The sequence below is a fragment of the Nannospalax galili genome, unplaced genomic scaffold, assembly GCF_000622305.1.
Source record: "Nannospalax galili isolate Female #2095 unplaced genomic scaffold, S.galili_v1.0 scaffold18, whole genome shotgun sequence".
Taxonomy (NCBI): Eukaryota; Metazoa; Chordata; class Mammalia; order Rodentia; family Spalacidae; genus Nannospalax; species Nannospalax galili.
The window spans coordinates 7,100,012-7,123,567 of record NW_008346548.1 but is presented as its reverse complement, the minus strand read 5'-3'; the positions used below and the strand labels follow the sequence as shown (position 1 = coordinate 7,123,567).

At 37.8% G+C, this 23,556-nt stretch overlaps 1 protein-coding gene across 3 annotated transcripts in view; it reads left to right on the top strand.

The window, feature by feature from the left end:
* Positions 1–23,556, top strand: part of Gsk3b (glycogen synthase kinase 3 beta) — a 197,566-nt gene that overhangs the window by 86,423 nt on the left and 87,587 nt on the right. For all 3 annotated transcript variants that reach the window (XM_008842903.2, XM_008842902.3, XM_029568233.1), the window contains exon 4: positions 12,175–12,285. In XM_008842903.2, coding sequence (XP_008841125.1) covers positions 12,175–12,285 — 111 coding nt within the window. The remainder of the gene's footprint in view (positions 1–12,174; positions 12,286–23,556) is intronic.

The window sequence follows — 23,556 nt, the reverse complement described above, 5'->3', positions numbered from 1 at the left end:
TAAAAAATATTTTATTATTTTTACTTTATGTGTATGAGTGTATTGCCTGCATGTATGTAAGTGTACCTGTGTCATGCAGTGCTCAGAGAGGTCAGAAGTGAGCATTGAATTACCCTGGAACTGGAGTTATTGATGGTTGTCAGCCACCATGTGGGTGCTGGGAATCGAACCCGAGTCCTGCAAGAAAAGCCTGCTCCTAACTACTGAGCCATCTCTCCACCTTGTTGATTGTCTAAAGTGGGTTAATTTCCATACATTTATAAATTCTTTCTCATTTAAAAATTAAAAAAAAATATTTGTATGCTTGTGCATGCACATGAAACGTCACAGCACAAGTGTGTGTGGGGTTAGAGGGAGTTGTTCTCTCCACCACGTGTGTCCCAGGGATTGATCTCAAGTCTTTAGACTTTCGACAAGAGACTTCCTTACCCGTGAGTCTTGCTAACCATCCTTTTGATTTTGATTGCTAGTTTCTTCTTTGGTTGGATATGATATCACTTTTTAAGAAAACTTAAAACTGAGATTTGTTTTGCAGCTTAACAAGTAGTGTCATGTATAATGCCTTTGTGTTCTTGAGAAGAGTGTATTTTCTTCTGTTTTGGGATGAAGTGCTCAGTGTGTTTGCTAGGTCTACTTGGTCTGTTGTGCTCAAGTTCTCCATTTCCTCATTGATAATCTTTTATTATTATTATTTTTTAATTTTATATATATGCGTGTATTGCCTGCATGTAGGTAAGTGCACCTGTGTAGTGCAATGCCCGCAGAGGTCAGAAGAGGCTGTCAGATCCCCTGGGACTGGAGTTACAGACAGTTGTTTGCTGCCATTTACGTGTTGGGATTCGAACCCGGGTCTTCTGCAAGAATAACCAGTGTTCTTAACCGCTAGCCATCTCTACAGCCCCCCTCATTAATACTCTTCTCTTGATGCTCTACACATTGTTTAAAGTGGCATTAAGGTTTCTAGCTGCTACTAAGGAACTTCTTTTGTTGTGTCAGTGTTTCCTTTATGTGTTTGGGGCTCTGCTCTTTTATGTACATGTAAGTTTACTGTTATACCTTCTTGGTGAATTGACCCTATTTTCAATAATGTTCTACAGGCCTGTTCTTTTTTCTTGTCATTGCTCTGGATATACAGTGTTCTGACTAGTCAGTAGTGCAGTGCTGCTCTGATACTACATCCTAGCTATCTTATCAAGGTTTAGTAGAGTTCAACTGTTTTTTGTTTGTTCATTTGTTTTGTTTTGATTTTTTAATTTGCTACATATCCTAAGAACAACCGTTTCTAGATACCAACATTATTTTACCAGTTAATTTTTTTTTGTTTTTGAAGATGAAATTCTCCCAAGATTCTAAGTCTGCTATATTAAAGAAGTCTGGTTTTTTTTCCATCTCCCCTGCCTTTCATTATTTTTCACTTTGTGTACTGCATTGAGAAGTTATGCCAGGTAAAAAAGATAAGTAGAGGCTTCCAGCTGTGTGGGTGAATGCTATAGTTCAGTGCCATAGACTGGAAACTCATGATGTGCATGTGTCAGTTGTCTTCTGAGCTTTGATTGTATGCCTTAGTTAAATGAAACCAGCACAACAAATTAGTAGTACTATGCTGTTGCATCATAAAATATACCAAAATATTTTCACCTTGGAAGAAAATTTATTTATTTATTTATACTTTATGTGAATGAGTGTTATGCCTCATATATGTTAAGTGCACCCATGTTGTGCAGAGCCTGTGGAGATCAGAAGAGGGTGTTGGAGCTCCTGGATATGGAGTCAAGGATGGCTGTTAGCCCTCATGTGGGTGCTGGAAATTGAACCCAGGTCCTCTGGAAGAGCATCTAGTACTCTTAATTACTGAGTCACCTCTCCAGCCCTGCTAACTTTCTTTTAAAAATATTATGTTCTATAAAGTATTTCTGAAGTATTTAATTGTGACTATGGTACAAGGTATGTGGCAGTGTTTTAAGTTTCGTTATTGAGAAAAGTCAATCTAAAAATTTATTCGGGCCCTGGGTTGTGGTGCACGCCTTTAATCCCAGCACCCGGGAGGCAGAGGCAGGCGGATCTCTGTGAGTTCAAGGCCAGCCTGGTCTACATAGTGAGTTCTAGGACAGCTGGGGCTACACGGAGACCCTGTCTCAAAAGGACCAAAAAATAAATAAATAAATAAAAATTTACTCGGTATAATTTCAGATTCAGATTTATCTCTAACATATGAGTTCTTTCCAATTTCAGTTTTTTGGTCTTGTATAGATATCTAGGTACAAATACAAAAATATAGCCAGTCCTGGGTGGAGCACATATACAACCTCATAACTCAGAAGGCTGAAGAGGATCAGGAGTTCAGGGATAACCTTGAATAAATTCAAGGGTTGAAGGCCACCTTGAACTACATGAGACCCTGCCCCCAAAACAAGCCCCACAAAAAAGGTCTCTGTCTAAATGACTTATTAGTTTAGAAGGTAAGTAAGGCAGGCAAATATATTATACAATGATATTTGATATAAAAATTATATTTGTACTATGATCAGAAGATAGAAGAAAGTAAGAAGTTGTTGAAAGAGATTTACTGAGGGGAAGTGATGCTTATTGGTATAGGAGCTATTTAGATATATAATATCAAACTGGTGTGTATAAAGTTAGAAGTACTGAATCGCAGAGTGTATAGTGGGAAAGCAAGTAGTGCAAAGCTGCTGGTGTCCAGTAGGATTTGGCGACACTAAAAAAGTTGAAGTGGATTAATTGATGGTTATGTCGCTTCAGGGTCAACTTCCCTTACATAAAAAAAGATTTGGTTTCTATATTATTTTTCAATTAAATGATGGAAACAGTACCGCGAATAAGTTTATGTATACTGCTTTCTCTTCTGTTCCTAAGTTTTCCTCTCCACCTTTCTTGTGTGAAAATAGCTAATAGGAAATTTTATTTAGTGAAATAAAATGATAACCAATATGGGTTTATTTTTTTATTTTTCTTGAAATTTTATTGATTTCTATTGATGTAGTATTTCAGTTTTTTAGATAAAACTTTTACTCAAGAAATGCTAAGATTTTCAGTGATGTGTGACCTGGGATTAGATATTTAAGAAATGAAAAGAAATGATAATGTATGGATATTTTAGAGTTTGATAATGTATGGATATTTCCTTTAGGTTACTGATGACAGATGAAGTGATAACTGGCCAGGTTGAAATGTATAATTCAGGGATTCTTTTTATGTTGATTACTGCCATTGTTTTCATGTTATTAAGTTCTATGCATATTGATGAAAAAAACTGAAATGACATATTGGAGAAATAAAAATCTTCTTTATCCCAATCCCTAAATCTCTTGGTTCTACCCTCCATAGAGATAAATTATTTGTAGGAATGTAAAAGGACATAGATGTTAATGTAGCTTTATATATACTGCTTATTACATGTTTCTGCTCTTTCTCAGCAGTTCAGTAGTAGGGCTTTTTATAGCAAGATGCATCCTGTTTTCCCTGTTGTTAATGCATTGGTGTTTGTTAGTTAATGTACATTTGTTACAGTTAATGAATTAATAGCAATACTTTAATAATTTAAATGCATAGTTTATTCATATTTCCTTAGATTTTAACTGTTTTAGTATCTCTTGTGACGCTCTTTATGAAATAAAGCATACCACATTAGTTATTGTATCTCCTTAATGGCTGTAATAGTTTTTATAGTTTTGATGCTCTTGACAGTTTTGAGACTACAGGTGTGAGGTCTTTTATAGGATTTGTCACAGATTTTATCTGGTGTTTTTCTCATGAAACAATTGTAGTCATAAGTAACTGAGGAAAAAAGACTACAGGGGAAAATTGCCATTCTCCTCACGTCTTATCTGGAGACATACTATCAATACAATTTATAACTTGTTCTAGTTGCTTTCTATTGCTGTGATAAAATACTCTTGGCAAAAACAACTTAGGGAGGAAAGGTTTATTGCATCTTATACGTCCAAGTGACAGCCCATCATTGAGGGAAGTCAGGTCAGGAACTCAAGTCAGTTTCCTGGAGCAGGATTTGAAGCAGAGACCATGGAGGAGCTCTGCTTATTGGCTTGTTTTCACCTGCCTTGCTCAGCTACTTTTCTTGTACAGCCCAGGCCCACCTACCTAGGAATAGCACAACCCAGATTGGACTGGCCCTCCTGTATCACTTAATGGTTAAGAAAATTCCTCAGGGACATGTCCACAGGCCAGTCTGAAAGCAATTCCTCAGCTAAGGTTGCTTCTTCCCAGGTGACTCTAGCCTGTGTCAAGTTGACAAAAACTGACTAGCTTGGGACTCTTATCACCTGTGTGCCATAGTGTATTTGAGGTTATTTTCTACTCTGAAGTCATCCTTCACCCCATGTCTTTCCAGGTTGCATTCTTTGGAATTAACTGTGTACAGACCATACCTATAAAGGGATTATTGTGCCCTTAAATTCCTTTCTTTAATGCTAGAATATCATCATAAATAATTCTGATTGTTTACATGAGAGACTTATCTATCTCTTCTACCATTTATTTTTATTTTTTTTTAAGTTTGTATTATTTTGATATTTTGAGACAAGGTCTCAATGTGTGTACCCCAGAGCACTTTAAAAAATTTTTACAAAAACTTTATTGAGAATTTCATACATGCGTATAAGGTGTTTTGATCAAATCCATGCCCACTCCCTCCCCTCCAACATTCCCTCCTCTGAAGAGGTAACCCTAAAATCTTTTAAAGATTAGATAATTGACAATAATCATGCCATCCTCTGAAGGGGTTACCCAAATTGCTAATAGGGAATAGGGACGAAGACTGCTCTGGCTTCTTCCATGCTGAACAGGGATGCAGGGTGAGGCAATTGGAGTACCCCTTCAGTGGGTCTATCTGAAAGACTCCCAAATTGCATAACTCTTGTCTCTAGGGGGAGAAGAAAGTCCTTGAATCATGAATAGGAGATGTGAAGGAGAAGTAAAGGCAAGAGTAATTAGCATTACAAGTTCTAGCAGGGAACTAGAAAAAAGTCAGAATAGGGCAATTGTCAAATGTTCATATGAGAGTCCATTGGAGTTTCTTGACAAGGGCTTCCAAAAGCATCCCTCTATTGAGTTCTTCCTCATTTTTCTTTTGTCTTCGAAGGCTGGACTAGTTGGCTGGGAAGAGTGGCTGAATAGTCAGATGAGGGTCCAGTGACCCTGCTTGGCATTCCTTTAATGAATGAGCACAACCTTTAACAAGCCCAGTTGTGATCAGGCTCAGCCAAAGTTGTGACGATGGTCCTTATTTCATGCAGAAGGGACTGCTGTATAGCATCATCTTATTAAAAGGACCACCACATGGAGGCAGGATCCGGGGCCTGCCAGGCTGTCCCCTGGGTTCTCAGGCCCTCTGGTAGTTGGAGGCCAGAACCCTGCACTCTCCCAGACCACTTTTACACTCACTTTGGAGTCAGGTCTGGTCTTGAACTTGCAATCTCCTTAACTTAGCCTCTTGAGTACTGGGATTATTGACCCATGCCACCATGCCAGCTCTGCCACCACTTAACTAATCTGTTTAAGTCACTTATATCAGTGTAGACTCAGGTTTATTTTAGTGAGTAAATACTTCCATTTTTGACTATTATTAGTTCTTTTAGTCACTTTCTATATTTCTTTAAACATTTTTCTTTTTAAGCATATCTTATATTTTCTGGCACTGTAAGATAAAGCATGTAATTTATTTTTAAATTTTTTACTTTACATAGATCTGTCATCTTTTGCCTGCACAAGGGCACCATACACATATAAACACAATAGTTTCGATAGACTTTTCGAGAAATGGCATTGCTGAGTCTCATTGGGGTTCTGTATCTTTACTTTTGGCTGAGTATGTTGACTTCTCAAAAGGTTATACAACAGCAGTCTGGAGGCAGAGGGCTCATTGTGAGTTTGAGGACAGCCAGGGCTACACTGTGAGGCCCTTTCTCAAACAAACACAAAATAAACCAACAACAACAAAAAATTCAACAGAACAAAGGAAAACCGAAACGCACAAAAAAGGTTACCTGAGTTTAGACTTACCAGAAGCATGTTGTGGTACATATTACTAGCAGTGACCTTTCCTAATACCCAATTTTCCTTCTTCATTTGTTAAGTAAAATATTATAGGTTATTATATTTTTCTTTCATTTCTTTAATTATGAGTGAAGTTGAGCATCTTGTCATTTTTTTTGTTGGCCATTTGTATGGTAATTTATTCATACTCCTTTTCATAATTTCTACTTGAATATTCGTGTTTTCTTATTGACTTCTAAGTCAGTACTTTAAACAAATTAGTCATTATTTTGTCATTTGTAGTAGAAAACCCCCCTTTTTTTTTTTTTTTTTTTGGTCCAAATGATCATATTTTTTGGATGTGGCTTACGGGATTTTTAAAAAAGTACTTGTGATTTTTACATTTGTATGTAATCAAGTTGATTCTATTTTTTTTTCTTAATACCTTATAGTTGTTTTGTACTCCAAGGTTTGCGTGTGCTATATCTATTTTTCTACACAAAAGTTTTGGTGATTTTGGCTTTTCTTTTAAGATAATGCTTGTCTCACTTGTTTGTTACTTATTTACCTTCTATATTAGTTTCTTTTCTATTACCGTGATGAAATACCCTAACAGGCCAGGTGTGGTGATGCACACCTTTAATCTTAGCAATCAGGAGGCAGAAGCATGGGGATCTAGATTGAGGCCACCCTGGTCTACTTATGGAATTGCAGGCTAGCTGAGGCTACAGGGAGGCCTGTCTCAGAAAGATTAAAAAAAAAAAAAAAAAAAAGAGCCCTGATAAAAAGCAACTTAGGGGAGAAAAGGTTTCTTTTGGCAGGGGTATAGTTCATCCTGGCTGGGAAGGCATGGAAGCAGGAATATAAGACAGGTCTGGCACATAGGAAGCAGAGAGCAAGAATAGAAGTGGGACTAGGCTGTAAAACCTCAAAGCCCAACCCTGGTGGCACTTCCTCTAGCAAGGCTCTACTACCTAACTCTAATGTTTCTGTAACTTTGCAAAACACCACCACAGCTGGGGACCAATCAAGTTCTCTAACATATAATAAGCTTGTGGGGGACATTTCTCATTCAAACCCCAATAGCTCACTTCTCTCTTTTTTTCCAGCTTCTCAAGCAAAAATGTTTCCCTTAACTTTACCCTCGTTTAGTGTTGATAAAATGCCCATGTTTTGCCAACCCTGTATACTCATCAGAGGAGAGAAAAATATTTGGAAGTTTTTACCAATTAAAATTCAATTCTCAGATTCCTGGGCTGCTTTGATGCTGGGTTGGATGTCTTATTACTGAACTCTCTGAGATGCTGCTTTGCATCAGCTTGTTAGAATGATATCATGGTCTATTTAAAATGATACCATGGTCTATTTATAGCTGCAGCTTGACCTTATAAGTCATCTGGGGATAGGCATATCATAATAGTATCTGTTTTCCAGAGACAAGATGGCATTGTCCCTGCTGTTGAAATTGTATCATTTAAATGTCATATTTAGTGTATAGCTTAAATATGACATTCATAGAGTTGTGATTTTCAGTGATCAGAGTCATGATAATCTTTTTTGCTTTCTTGGTCTTTTGAGACAGGGTCTCCCTGTGGCCTCAGCTGGCCTGAAATTCTCTGTAGTTCAAGCTGGCCTTAATCTCACAGAGATTGACTTGCTTCTACCTCCTGAATGCTGGGATTGATTAAGGCCTGCACCACATCCACATCTGGCTTAAAATCATAATCTTTATGTGTAATATTTTTCTTTAAAAATTCACAGCTAATCTGTGAATCTTCTCTAACTCATTCTGGCAGTCCAAGATTATAGCAAATCAATGTTTCAGAAAATTACAAGTGCTAAAAATGTTGGAAACTGGTCCTTCTTTCTTGAAATATGTTGTCTCAAGTCACCTGAATAGTTTTTTATAGGAACCTCCAAATGAAAAATGAAACTGTGGGGTTTGAAGAGATGGCCCAGTGGTTAAGAGCACTCACTAGTAGATCTTACAGAGGACCCAGGTTTGAATCCCAGTCCACATGGTGCTAATGACTGTAACTCCAGTTCCAGGGAATCTAAGCCCTCTTCTGACCTCTGCAGGCACTGCATGATATGGTGTACTTAATGTACATGCAGGCAGTGCAGTCACACAAATAAAAATAAACTTCAAAAAAAGAAAGAAACTGAACTTTGAGAATGTAATGAAGTATTACTGTTTTCTCTACATATATTGAACACTCTCCCTACAGGGTTTACTACTGTGATTAATTTTCACTAAAACATTAATAAATTTAATGAGAACATTTATTTAAGCTTCCATGTTTCTCAGAGTATAATAAATTGGAGCATTGATCCTGTAGTAGACATGATGTTATTACCTCCCTTTACATATTTTGCTTTGTTATCATATGCTGCCTGTGCTGGATAGCTTTAGTGTCAACTTGACACACCTGGGTTGAGGGAGCCTCAGTTGGGGAATTGCCTCTATTGGACTGGCCTGTGGCCATGTCTCTGGGGAATCTTTTTGAATAGCGATGTGGCAGAGCCCAGCACACTGTGGGTGGTGCCACCCCTGGGCAGATGGGCCTGTGTTGCATAAGAAAGCAGGCTGAGCAGGGGCCAGGGAGCAAGCCAGTAAGCTGTGTTCCTCCATGGCCTATGCTCCAGCTTCTGCCTCCAGGTTCCTGCACTGAGTTCCTACCTTGGACTCCCCTATGAGCTTTGACCTGGGAGATGTAAACCTTTTCCTCCCCAAGTTGGTGTTGGTCAGAGTGTTTTGCCACAGCAATGAAGAAACAAACTAGGACACTGCCTAAAAAGCGATGTTGTCAGTACTTCTAATGTTTGGATTGGAATTATCTTTATTGATCTGAACCCACTTCTGCTATACCCCGTGTGTTTTCATTTGTAGAATCTCAAATTGATTCCTTTTCAGCTCTGTTTAGTTAGACCTATCATTTAATTTCTACATGAATTACTGCCAAGTTTGAACTTGATTTTTCTCTAGTGTGTCATTTCATACTGATTTGAAGTGTAGGGCTTTCTACATTGTTAAATTTCACACTGTGAGCTTGGTCTATCACTCTGGCCTGTAGAGTTCTTACAGTTCATATTTGGTCTTCCATTTTAAGCTGTTCTCCATAGGGTTGTGTCAATTTTAGGTGACTGAGTTGAAAGGAGAGATTACAAACTGGCAAATCTATCTATTGGTGGCTTTTATTTGTTAATTGTTTATGTTGTTGAAGAATGGTTTTAGTTAAGTCTTAAACTGATTTACAAACAACTGTTCCTTATATTACATATTCTGGCTATACCTTTACATTTGTTACTTAGTCATTGAAGGCATTTAGTTTTGGAAACCACTGTCAAATGAAATCACTTACAGTTTTCACAACATTGCTGTCACAAAAATACCAAAGGAAAACAACTTTTAAGTAAGAAAGGCTCATTTCAGCTCGTAGGTTAAGAGGTTTCAGTCCATGCTCAGCAATCTCCATTATTTTTAAGTCCTTGACAACCTAAAAACATCATGACAGAAAGGTATGGTGGAGAAAAAAGCAGCTTGCTTCAGAAAGAGAGGAGGGAGCGGCAGGGGGAAGGGAAAGAGGGAGGGAGAGTTTTAATTCTTTCCTTTGACAATGTGCTATTCCTCCCCTTTGGTTTTTTGGTTTTGGTTGGGGGGGGCTCTTTTTGAGACAAGGTCTCCCTGTAGCCCCAGCTAGCCTGGAACTCCCTATGTAGACCAGGCTGGCCTCAAACTCCCTTGCCTCTCACTCCCAAGTGCTGGCTTACTAAAAGCACGTGCCACCGTGCACAGCTATTCCTCCCCCTTTGAAATAGGAATATTAGCTATTCCTCCCCGTTTGAAATAGGAATGTTAGCCAGACGCGGTGGTACACACCTTTAATCCCAGCACTTGGGAGGCAGAGGCTGGCGGATCTCTGAGTTCAAGGCCAGCCTGGTCTACATAGTGAGTTCCAGGACAGCTGGGGCTACATGGCTACCCTGTCTCAAAAAGACCAAAAACAAAACAAAACAAAACAAACAAACAAAAAGGATTATTTACCCTATCCCACCATTGTGTATTGGAAGTATGAAACTTTTCTTAAAAAATAAATTTGACAGGGCTCATAGCTTATTAGTTTGCTTTGAGTTTTAGGAAACTTGGGATTTGGACTTTTGAGCTGTGTTGGAGCTGTTGATCATGGAAACTGTTGGAGATGGACTACATGTATTTTATAAGCTGGAATATTGTTTTTTTTTTTTTCTTTCTGCTATTTTCACATTCAGTTCAAATAGTAAGAAACTAGGTTAACCACACTTCATATATGTATGCATGTGTATGTATGTATATATATTTTAATAGTATATGAAATTGGGTGGAGTGTTAAGGGGGTTGCTGTTAGGGGAGGGCATCTAAATATGATAAAAATAAATTGTTTGAAATTTGCAAAAATTTAATTTCAAAAAGGAGAGTAAAGAATATCAGCTACACTTGATCTTAGCTGAAAGATAGAGGCATGGGCCATACTAAGAAAAACTATTTAAAAAAAATATTTTATTTTATTTTGTGTGTATGTGTGCATTGCCTGCATGTAGGTAAGTGCACCCGTATCGTGCAATGCCTGCAGAGGACAAAAGAGGCTGCCAGATCCCCTGGAACTGGAGTTACGGACAGTTGTTAGCTGCCATGTGGGTGCTGGGATTCAAACCTGGGTCTTCTGCAAGAACAGCCAGTGTTCTTAACCACTGAGCCATCTCTCCAGCCCCTCTTTTATACTTGTCCCTGTATCTCTTCTGTAGCAACTTTTGACCCACAGGAAATGCTCAGTAAATACTGAAATTGAAGCTGTTTACTTGAGTTTGATAAGTGAAATGATTTCAAGTTAAGAGATTATGCAAGTTTGCCTTCAGTTTTAACCACTTGGTAGCCAGCGGTGAGTCTCCACTATATTTTCTGCTTCAGTTTGCCCAATTGGCACTGTGCTTTCCTCCTCTTTCCTATTTGATTGCGGTTTCTTTCTCAGCTAGTTTGAGCTTATGTCTTCATGCTGCTAAGAATGGATACTTTATTAAAAGCCCGCCGTGGTGGCGCACACCTTTAGTCCCAACACTTGGGAGGCAGAGGCAGGTGGATCTCTGTGACTTCAAGGCCACCTGGGGCTACAGGGAAACCCTGTCTCACTTCCACCACCACCCCCCCGAAAAAAAAGAAAAAAAAGAATGTATACTTAAACACAAGGCTATTGATAAATTTGTGAATACTGTCTGATTACTCTGTTTTGTTTTGATTAATTATACAGTATAATTTATTATTACTGTCTGGTAAGGAAGTTTTTTTTTGTTTTTTTTTTTTCCTTTATTTTTATTTTTTTTTATTTTTTGGTCTTTTTTGGACAAGGTCTCCTTGTAGCCCCAGCTGGCCTGGAAGTCATCCTTTTTGTTTAAAAAAAATTTATTTTTATGTGTATGAGTACATTGCCTGCATGTGTATAAGTGCACCCATATTGTGCAGTGCCTGTGGAGGTCAGAAGAGGGCATTGGATCCCCTGGAACTGGAGTTATGGATGGTTGTTAGCCACTGTGTGGGTCCTGGGAATTGAACCCAGGTCCTCTGCAAGAACAGTCACTACTTTTAACCACTGAGCCATCTCTCCAGCCACATAGGATATTTTTTTTTCCTGGAGGTTAGAAACATTTTGGTGAGTATCTACATTAGCCTTTCATATTGTAGTTGAAGAAATTGAAGCCTAGGTAGACTAGGTAACTTGTACACACTAGTTAGCAGCAGTGCCAAGACTAGAAATCTGGTTTCTTGGCTTTCAACTCAATACTATCCTTACTGTTATGCCATCTTTCCTGATAGGATATGAAGACATTGATTTTCAGCCTAGAAAATAAGAAATTTTATGATAGATGATACCTTCTAAAATCATGATATCCCATATATATAAGTGATATGATTGGGAGCCTTAACAATACTGGAATTAGAAAGTATAATAGACTCATTTTTCCAGCTCCAGCTATATTAATCATGTGTAGTTAAAATTAAACATATGAAGCTTTTCTATTAGAATATGAATAAGTGGATGTATAGAGAATTTACTCTAATTTGAATGCTTAAAATCAGTTTCTAATTTTTTTTTTTTTTGTTTTTGTTTTGTTTTTAAAATCTTCTTTCAGAAAGATGAGGTCTACCTTAATCTGGTGCTGGACTATGTTCCGGAAACAGTGTACCGAGTTGCCAGACACTATAGTCGAGCCAAACAGACACTCCCTGTGATCTATGTCAAGGTATGTAACAATGGAACAGTTTCCCATTTATAAAATATTTAATGTGACCTAAGGAAAGTACTGGCTATAAGTTCTATTGTACTTAATATTCAGGAGCAAACTCTAGATTTTGTTAAATTGCTATACAATTTGTGTGTGTGTGTGTGTGTGTGTGTGTGTGTGTGTTTGTTTTGAGACAGGGTCTCCCTGTAGCCACAGCTGGCCTGGATTCACTATGGAGACCAGGCTGGCTTTAAGCTCACAGAGATCCGCCAGCCTCTTCTGGGATTAAAGGCATGCACCACCATGCCTGGCTTTAAATTGTTGCATAATTTTAAATATGCAGTCCCTTTTAAGCTTTCATTACTCTTAATAGTAAAGATACCCTGAGGCCAGTGAGATGGCTCAGTAAAGGCACTTACTGTGCAAGCCTCATGAACTGAATTTGATCTCTTGAATCCACATAAAGATTGAAGAAGAGAACCGACTCCACAAAGTTGTCCTGACCACATGTTCACTCTGACATCTGTACCCTCCTATAGACACATTATACACACACACAGAGTAATGATAAATTAATTAAAATAGATATTCTAAAATATGATTTTTTTCCCACAAGTATGGATTTTAATTCTGATAGCCATAATGTGTGTACATTTGTATGAATGCTGCATGCATGTATACATACCCATACATGCACAGATGGAGGCCAGAGGAGGATGTTTGGTTTCTTCCTACATAGAGGCCTTATTGCTTTGAGGCAGTTTCTCACCAAACCAGAAACTCATAGTGGTGGTTAAGCTGAATGGCCACTGAGCTCCTGGAGTACTATTGTTTCTGCCCTCCAGTGCTGGTGGGACAGGCAGCTGGGATGCTGGGAATTCAAAGAGATTCTCCCTCGTGTTTGTTTAGCAAACACTCTGACCCACCGAGTGGGGCTGTATCTCCCCAGCCCCTATAATACCTTTTTATTTAGTTTCTGGTGTCTCTATTATGGCATAGATCAAAACAGGAACCTGTTATTATATAAACTTAAATAAAAATTTATAGTTAGGCATATGTTCATATTTAATGTTTTATTGCCATTTACAGACACATTTCTTGCATCCATAGTAGAAATTTAAATTTTTGGCAGTTTTAAACATGATAGGTATTATTTAGTTTTTAGTTTACAATTTCATTTATAGAACTAATGCCAAAGCAGCGAGGAGTTTTATCTAATATAATGCTGATTACAGTTGTGGGGAAACACTTTTTTTCTTTTTTGGTAGATGGGGTGAGGGAAGGATGGCCAGGATCTTACTTTGTAGCTCAGGCTGATATAGAACTTGTGATACATGAAGCGATCCTCCTGCTTCAACCTCCTGAGTCTTAGGATTACAGATGTGAATTGCCACATCCAGTTTAGAAATGGATTATTTCCATTACCTGTGCTATTAACTAGGAGTTAACTTTGAAACATTTTTCCCCTCCTCTAGAAATTTATTTTGAGACAGGTTCTCATGTAGTACATCTGGTCTCAAATGTGCCCTGGTAGCTGAGAATGACCTTCAACTTACGATGCACCTGCATCTGCATCTCATGTGCTGAAATTAAAGATGTGCACCATCATGCTTAGCTAGGAGTTACATTGAAAGTTAAAATACCTTTTTACCTATAACTGGGCATGTCATACCTGTAATCTCATACTCATGAGGCTAAGGCAGGAAGAATTTGAGGCCAGCCAGAGCTACATAAGAAAGACTCTGCCTCAACAAAAGAAAAGAACTATCTATAATATAAAGAAACATAAAATTTTACCCTTTAGAAATGACTGTTGCAAATAAAATATCAATTCAAAATGTTTAATGTTCACAGTTTTGATGTTTTTTTTTTTTTTTTTGAGGCAGGGTCTCTCTGTAGCCCCAGCTATCCTAGAACTCCCTATGTAGACCATGCTGGCCTCAAACTCACAGAGATCCATCCACCTCTGCCTCCCGAGTGCTGGGATTAAAGGTATGTGCCACCACACTTGGCTTTGATGGTTTGCTTAATTGTTACAATTACAGTGGGTTGAATGCAGAAACATTAACAACAGACTTTTGGGACATTTGGTAGAGAGACCATTTTGGCTTATCAAAAATTTTTTGAGACTGTGGATAAATTGATGTTAGTAAAAACTAAAGACAATTTTTTTCCACACATTTATTGAATTACTGTATTCTGGTTTTAGATTTGCTAATCCAACCTCAAATTAACTAGCCCAGCAGTCTGTCACTTTGAATTTGAACAGAGTACTTAATTCAGAATGATGATGGCTTGGGTCTGCCTACTCTGTGGACTTCATTATTGCCAGTTCAGAGGCACAATTAAGAAGCAGAAGACATAGTTTTGAAAGCTATAGTTTTGCTACTTGTTACATGCTTTTAGACAAGTCACTGATCCATTCTTCATGGAACTTACACATTGGCAAATCTGTACTTTTCTGCCTGTGACAGTATTGTTGGTGTGTAAAAGGAGATTAACATATATGAAAGCATTATGAAGCTATAAAGTAGAAGTAATCAAAGATTGTAATGGGATTTTAGAAAGAGTGAATTGTTGTGGAATAACTGGTATATAGCAGTTGAACTAGTTTTTTGTTCTAGCTCATTAGTTGAACAGGTAAGTGCCAAGTGATTGCATAGTAATCTGATTCCTCATCAAATGTTTTCTTATTCCTCTCATAAACAGAGAAGAACTACATAAATAACTATGAAGCAAAATGGAATGTATGTTATGACAGTGGTTCAAGAGTTACAAATGCCATATTCTTTTTAGTTGGCAAAAATCTCCTTGGAAAAGAGAAGGGCATAACAATAACTGTTGGTCAATCTATCCTTTAGGCTTACCCACCTGTTCACAAACCACTGTTGATCCCTACTGAATACTACCTACTTTCCTACTTTTTAAAAATAAGCATTTAAAACTTTAGCTTTAAAATTTTTATTATAATGTATTTAGTCTGAAAATTTCATAGATGTATACAGTGCGTTTTAATCATATTCATCTTCCCCAATTCCTCCAACTCCCCTGGCTACTTCCCAGTGTATCTTCCTTCCAGCTTTTGTCCTTTAAAAAAAAATAACCTACTGAGTCCAATTAGGGCTGCCCACATGGCCATGTGTTTGCCATCATCCCCAGGGGCATGAACAACTGCCGAGCCACTCCTCTTCAAGAAAAGTGACTTTGCTTCTCCCAGCAGCAGCCAACATTTGCCAGTAGTTCCTCAGCTAGAGGTAGGGCCTTGGGAACCCCTTCATGGTGTAACTTTTCTAAAAAAATCCTTTTTAGACAGGGTTTCCCTGTAGCGCCAGCTGGCCAGGAGCTCAACCAAAATAGACCAGGCTGGCCTTGAACTCACAGAGATCCTCCTACCTCTGTCTCGCTGGGATTAAAGGTGTGTGCTGGGATTAAAGGTATGTGCCACCATGCCTGGCCCCTGGTGGAGTTTTTAATGGGCTTGATCTTAAGCAGGTCTTAGAGGTAACCACAGTTGCTGTGAGTTGGTGTGTTCATGTGTGTCATGTCCAGAGGACAGCATCTCACAGTATTAAGATGTTGTGAAATGATTTTCTATTCAAATAATATCTCTGCAGAAGTTTTTATTATTTTAAGTCTTTTCCTTTAATTACTCTAAATATTTGTTTTTAGTGTTAATAAATTTTAAGTATATACAAAAGTACAGAAAATAGGTGACTAAACCCCATGTACTCATCTATCCATCACAGAGCTTCAGTCATCACTTCATAGTCAGTTTTTTTCTCATTGGTAACAACTTTAATTCTTCATTCCCCTTATTTGTTTAAGTTGAAGATACTATTTTCATGTGTGAATACTAGAGCATATTTATAAAAGATAGGGAGTTTCTTTTTTCAAAGACTATTATATAACCAAATATTAATGTACTTATACAAATAGTATTTTGTTAATATTAAATTTTATTTATGATCCCAATATCTTATTTTTAAATGTTTTTCTTCATTTGAATTGACATCCAAGTAAGTCTTCTGTTTGGCCGATGAGCTTTTAAGATTTCTTTAAATCTGTGGGTTTTCTCTAATACATTGTCAAAGAAACTAGATCATTTACTAGTCTAGGTTTTGCTGTCAGATTTCTTTAGTTGGCGATAACATGTTCCTCTGTCTTGTGTTTCTTGTAAACTGACAATTAGATAATTGGTAATTAAATGTTTTGGTAGGAGTTAAGACTACATATGTAGTGTTAGATGATTTTTAAAAAATATTTTTATTTTATGTGTGTGTGTGTATTGCCTGCATGTAAATAAGTGCACCATGTCAAGCAATGCCTGCAGAGGACAGAAGAGGCTGTCTGATCCCCTGAAACTGGAGTTACGGACAGTTGTTAGCTGCCATGTGGGTGCTGGGATTCGAACTCAGGTCTTCTACAAGAACAGCTAGTGTTCTTAACCACTGAGCCATCTCTCCAGCCCCTTGATGATTGTTTTTTAAGGAGGAAAAATTGTTGTTTTTGATGCTGTTAGCCTTTGATGACTGTTGCTTAAAGTCATCAATTCATCAAGGATTATAAAATGTTGATATTTTATTATTTGTTGTTAACTAATAAGATGGAATAATTCCATGATGATTTTCCTATGTGAACTATTTATACCTAAAGATATGGCTTATTTTTTTAAACAATTATATATAAAACAATGATTTCATTTTAATATTTTATACATATATTTTGATCATAATCGCACACTCCTTACCTTCTTGTTCCCTTTTCTTTCATCTTCCCAACTAACCTTTTTCAACATTCATGTCATGTATATCAGAGAGAGAGAGAGAGAGAGAGAGAGAGAGTGAGTGTTTCATTCGGGTTGTTTATGGAAGCATGGTTGGCTACACCACTCAACAATTAACTGCATATAACTTCTCAGGGAAGGGTTGGATCCTGTGGGTTCCTCTCCCTTCTATGATATGGTTTTGACAGGCTCACTCTTGTGCAGGTAATCATAGCTACTGTGAATTCAAGAGTGAAAAACATGACATGGCAGGAAGTCAGTGTTCCGTACCTCTCTTCCCCTATCTCGGGCTTTTACATTCTTCCCCTTCTATCTTGTTATTTCTTGAGTCTTAGGTGAGTAAATATAGATAGATGTTCAATTTATGGCTGATCATTCAGCAGTCATTTATTTATTCTTAGTACTTTGAACAGTTACTAATCTTTCCAAAAATCACTTTTTACCACTGTACAAAGAGCTTCTTTGACTAAAGTTGATAGCAGCACTAATCTATGAACATGAACATGGTTATTTAGAAGGCATTTTAACAGGTATATGATGTCTATTAAGCGAAACAACAGCAGTAACTTCCCTGCTATTGACTGTGACCTAGCCATGAACTTTTTTTTGGAGAAGGTCAGCCATATCCCTAGCTGGCCTGCTCTACTGTCTATATCGAGCAGACTGACCTCAGTCTCACAGAGATCCGTCTGCCTCTGTTTCCTGAGTGCTAGGGTTAAAATGCTACCAATCTCAGCCCATGAACTTCAATTAGATTTGCAGTAGCAGCGTTGAATTCCTTCCTTTGGCATATACATCACATCCAGTCAGAATGTGGTTATTGGATCAGTGGGCTCATCTTGCCTGATTGGTCCATATTGTTGTATGAGTTCCTGGGTATATAGGTATGTAAAATAGGCATTCAAATCATTTACCAATAACCATAGTGAAAAATACTTGAAGGGGCTAGAGACATGGCTCAGTGGTTAAGAGCACTGACTGCTCTTGCAGGGGACCCAGGTTCAATTCCCAGCACCCACATGGCAGGTAACAACCACCTAGAACTCCAGTTTCAGGGAACCTGATCCCCTCTTCTTACCTCTGTGGGCATTGCATGATATGGGTACATGTCCACACATGCAGACAGTATACTCATACACATAAAATAAAAATAAGGAAATATGTTTTAAAAAAAAGAAAAATATTTTAAAAGAATTATTTGGTATACATAGCAGAAAACAAATTTTCATCCCAATGAAATATCTGTTTATTTATGCAAACAGAATTCAGTCTAAGCTGAATATCGTATTGCAGAATATAGAACATTCAGCATTTTTCAGAGTTGACTGATAACTCTGATTTTAAAATTTTTATTTATTGTGTATATATAATGTGTGCAGAGCCCACATTAAAGGATAATTGTGGAGGTGGTTCCCTCCTTCCACCTTTCATAGGTTTCAGCTACCAAATTCAGGCCATCAGGCTTGTGTGGCAATTACTGTTACGTTCTGTGGCATCTCAGTGGCCCCTGATCTTTTGATTCTATAATTAGCAACACCGAGAATGCCACTTTATCTGGTACAAAATAACCAAGGTTATATTTAGGGCCATTTCACAAGTGGTGGGAAATTCTGCCCTAATCCCAAGCCAAAATTCATTTAATGACTTTAAAAATATATATATATATATAGCTGAACTCAGCAATTCAAATAACAATTTTAATTAACCATGGATACTTAATGCTGAGGAATTACAGTACAAAATGTCTTTTTTTTTTAATAATTGAAAAATTTCTGTAAGAGCAGAAAAATTTATGTACAGTAAAAATGGTACAGTTCATGCAGTCTTGAATCTGATGTGAAGTGTTTTGGGCAGTATTTGTTGGCGCTGCCTGGTGTGATGGTATGTGTAGTGCAAAGTGCACTTTATGTGTTCAGAACCAAAACTGCAATTAAATTGCTCTTTGCTTATGTTGGTGAGCATTGCCAGCAACATCTTGAGTTCATTACACATTTGGTTGGAAATTTATTTTTGGTTATTGTGTGTTCAGAAACCTTTCCTTTAGCCACATTATTTTGCAATTCTCCACATTCAGTTATGTGACCACATCTGAGGTTGCAATCTACTGTTAAAGAAGCTGGACCCTCATGGACAGTTCATATAAAACTTATTTATCAAAATTAATAATTAATTGGTGTTCTGCTTTACTTTTCTGTTCCCATGATAAAACGTGGACCAACAGCAACTTGAGGAGGAAAGAGTTCCTCTCATTGAGAAAAGCCAAGGCAGGAATATGGAGATAGGAACTAAAGCAAAGACCATGGAGGAAGGCTACTTTCAGGCTTCCTTCCCCTGATTTCCTCAGCTACCTTTCTGTAAGCCCAGGCCCACCTGCCCAGGCACAGTAACTCCCATAATGGGCTGCGCTCTCTTACATCAATTAGCATTAAGAACATTACTCAAGATTCATCACAACTCCATGCCTTATCAACTTCACACAAGCATATCACTATTAAAAGAGATTTGTTTTGGTCTAGAAGAGGTCCTTAATTTCACAACATAAAACATAGTATAACTTTATAATCCCCACATTCTAAAAATTTCAACACTTTAAAAGTCCAAATTCTCTTTAAAATATTCAGTCTTTTTACTATGGGGCTCTTGTAAAATTAAAACAAATTAAATAATTTCTCATTCCAAAAGGGAAGAACCAGGGCATAGTTAAGAGTCTAATCAAGCAAAACCATTCAGCAGTGTAAATCAAATTCTGTAGCTCAATGTCTGGCATCTAGGACTCATTCATGATCATCTGGCTTCAAAAGTCTTAGCAGCTCTACTTCTCTTGTTTTGCTACCCCCAGTACATGCAGATTGTCTTGTAGGCTCAGGCTGGCTCCACTCCACACCTGCCAATATCCTTGGTGGGCATTCATCTTGTCTGGGCATCTCCAATATCCTGGAATATCCACTGCAAGTGAGGCTGCACCTTCACTGATCATGGCCTCTTTTGGTCTCTCTTCAGGGAGACTCTGCCTCTGCCCCACAGTGCTAAGCCTCAATTGCTCTTCATGATTCTTCATGCCTTCAGAACTAGAACTGTGTAGGAGATTCTTACACATTATTTGCCAAGTTCAGCTGCCAGCTTGAGATGCAGTCTTGGCCCCGTCTAGAGCACAGGTTTTATGCTGACCCTGAGGAAATACTTCCCAGAAGATTTCACCTTAATGATGTTGGTCCCTTACTAATCAAAGCTTATTTTTCAGCCTCAGCTGAGTACAAAGCAGTCTTAATTCAAAATATCACAGTTAACAGACCAATAGAATCTTTGCTTCCCCCTGAAACTTCACAAACCAGGTGTCTTATTTTCTGCATTGCTCTCAGCATTACCTTCCAGGTTCTCACAGCACCTCATTAACCTGTGAGTCTTCAGTGGGCTTTTCTAGCCTAAAGCTCCAAAATTCTCCACCTTCCTCTCTACAAAACAGTCGAAAGCATGAAAGCCATATTGTCAGGGCTTATCGCAGCAGCACCCACTGTTTAGGTACCAATTTCTGTTCTAGTTTGTTTCTCTGTTACTATGATAAACACCGTGAGTCAAAAGCATCTTAAGGAAGTAAAGTATTAATTTTGCTTTTTGGTTACAGTCCACTACTGTAGAAAGCCAAGGCAGGAAGTGAAGGAGAGATCACAGGGGAATGCCACTTACTGGCTTATATCCATACTCATGCTCAGCTGCCAAACACAGTCCAGGCTCACTTGCCCAGGAATGGGCCCTTGTATATCAATTAGCAACCAAGAAAATGCCCCACAGACATACCCACAAGGCCAGTCCTGATATTTGAAAACTTTTTGAGAAAGACATTATTCTAGGTTCATCTTAAGCAGTTCTTTCTTAGCCTGTTCTTTAAGAAGACCTTGTTGTTTTATAGGGAAATCACATTTAGAGTACATAGTCTAGATGTTGGAGGTTGTAATTGCCACAGGATTGACTAGGAAATATGTGGGTAATTTTTTCATAAGTATAATATTCAAAGATAAAATTGCAAGAAGTTCGTATTGATATTTCCAATTAAAATGTGCATTTTACTTAACCACTACAGTCTCAGTAGCTGCATTTCTTTTCATTTCTACTCAAAATTCTGTTTCTCTGTGACAGCAGAATAATCACAAACTTATTTTATCCCACATTTGACATTCAGCTACCTTGGAATAGCAATCCCAACACTACCCCTGGAACAGAAAATAATTTAAAGCATGGGTATGTGTGGGTGGGTGGGGGGCTAAGTGACAACAGAATGTTAGCACTGAAGAGAGAAAGTGTGGGTTTCTCAGGAGAAGGTCTCATCCCTTGGATCTTTGATCTGTCATTTTATGGCCATTTAATGGGGGGAAGATGGTTCATGGATTAAAGTGGTTTAGGGTTGGAATTCCAGGAATGAGTCGGGATTTTCCCAGAGTAGGATTTACTTCTGCTTTATGTCCTTCATGGGGTTTTCTAGATATTTCATAGTGTCTGATGATAGGAATAAGTAATTATGGAAGCCTAATGATATGGAGGTGCTATTCATAAAAATTCTGTTTTCTTGTTGTTTTTGAGACAGGGTCTCCCTGTAGCACAGCTGGCCTAGAACGCACTATGTAGGCCCAGCTAGCCTCAATCTCACAAAGATCTGCCTGCCTCCACCTCCCAAGTGATGGGATTAGAGGTGTGTACCACCATAACTAGCCATAAAACTTTCTTTAATTGGAAAAACAAAAAAAACAACAACTCATTAAGCCCAAGGGCACAAGGTATGAGTGCATAGAGAGTTGGATGCATTTTTGTGGATGATAAACAAATTTGTTCTATTGTTTTTCGTACTTTTTAAGGTCTCTGAAGTTTAGTCTGTATTTCTTTTCCTAAATGTTCTTGGGTGTGGGTCTATCCCTGCAGTCTGGTTAATCTACCAGGTATCACACTAGTAAGGAAAACTGGCTTTGTCTCTCTCAGCAGCTGTCGGTTGCCAGTACATTCTCAACTAGGGCTAGGATTTTTTGCCAACCTCCCCTATCCATGCTGGCATTTTGTCTGGCTTGGGTTTGCATGGGTCTTGTACATGCTGACTTTTCAAAAGTAAAGTGAAGAGAACAAAGCTAGAAAAAGAAGATTTTAAATATGCTAAGCATATTTTTTTTAGAGAAAATTTCTGGTTTTACTAATTTTTGCTGATCTAAATTTTAATACCTGGAAACATTGGGTCTTTGGTAAATTAATGTTTCTGAACTCAATTGATTATAGGTCATTTTGTTGGTGATAATGAATTAAATTCTTAGAATGAGCTTTAGGACTTGCATACTGATTCTGGGAACAATTCTGTGAAAAATTATCAGTATTAGAATTATAAAGCTTTAAAAATGATTTGTGGACATCTAAATACTTTATTTCTAACTTTATTGACAAAATACTGACAGCGAAGATCTCTTATGTACATTTAACGTAATGCTTCATTTTATTTATTTGTCTGTCTGTCTGTCTGTCTGTCTTTTTTTTTTGGAGTGCTGGGAGTAAGGCGTGTGCCACCAGGCCCAGCTATAATACTTCATTTTAAAGAAGGCTTTAACCTCTCCAGCTTTATTTAAAATTAACAATAAACATATACCAAAAACCCAGCTGTTGGCAGTTTCCATCATGCTTTTAAAAAGAAAGTAGGTTTCATGTTAACTTTGATTAGCCTAATCCCTGGCAGTACAGTCTTATATCAGTACTTCAGCTCATCTTTGATTTTAAACCAAAATAGTGTCTTTGATTTGAATTATTTCAGAACTTTTTTCCACAATATTAACTTTGGAATAGAGGTCAGAAAGTAAGCACTTAGAAACATTTTAAAGTGAATCTAGTTTGATAACGTGGTACCTACCTGTAACCTCAGCACTTTGGCATTAAGACAGGAGAATCACAAGGTCTGGGCCAGCCTGGGCTATATCACACAATTCTGTCCTGGGTCAGGCAGAAAAAGAGAAAGAAGAAAAAAAAAATCAAAACATTGGCCTTAGGATAAATAGTTTAAGGTACTACATTCAGTGTATCTTTAAGTTTTGTTCTGTTTTATTTAATCTATGGTAATTAGTTATTTTTCTGGTTGCTGTGACAAAGTACTGAACAAAAGCAACTTAAGGAAGGAAAGGCTTATTTTGGCTTGCAATTCTAGGAGATACAGTCCATCATGGTTGGGAAGGGATGGTGTCAGGACAATGGGGCAGCTTGGCTACATTGCATCCACAGTCAGGAAGCAAAAGAATGAATAGTGTTTCTCAGCTCCTCTTCTCTTTTTATTCATTCAGTCCAGAACCCCAGTCTGTGGAATGGTATATTGGATATTTAGGGTGGGTCTTCTACCTCAGTCTAGGAACTCCCTCACAGATGTGGCCAGAAATTAGTTTTTATGGTTATTATAAATTCCGTCAGGTTGACAGTCAAGATTGGCCATCACAGTCATGTCAGGTATTACAGTCTACTTTCTTTCTGTAGGCTATTAATAAGGACAGAGA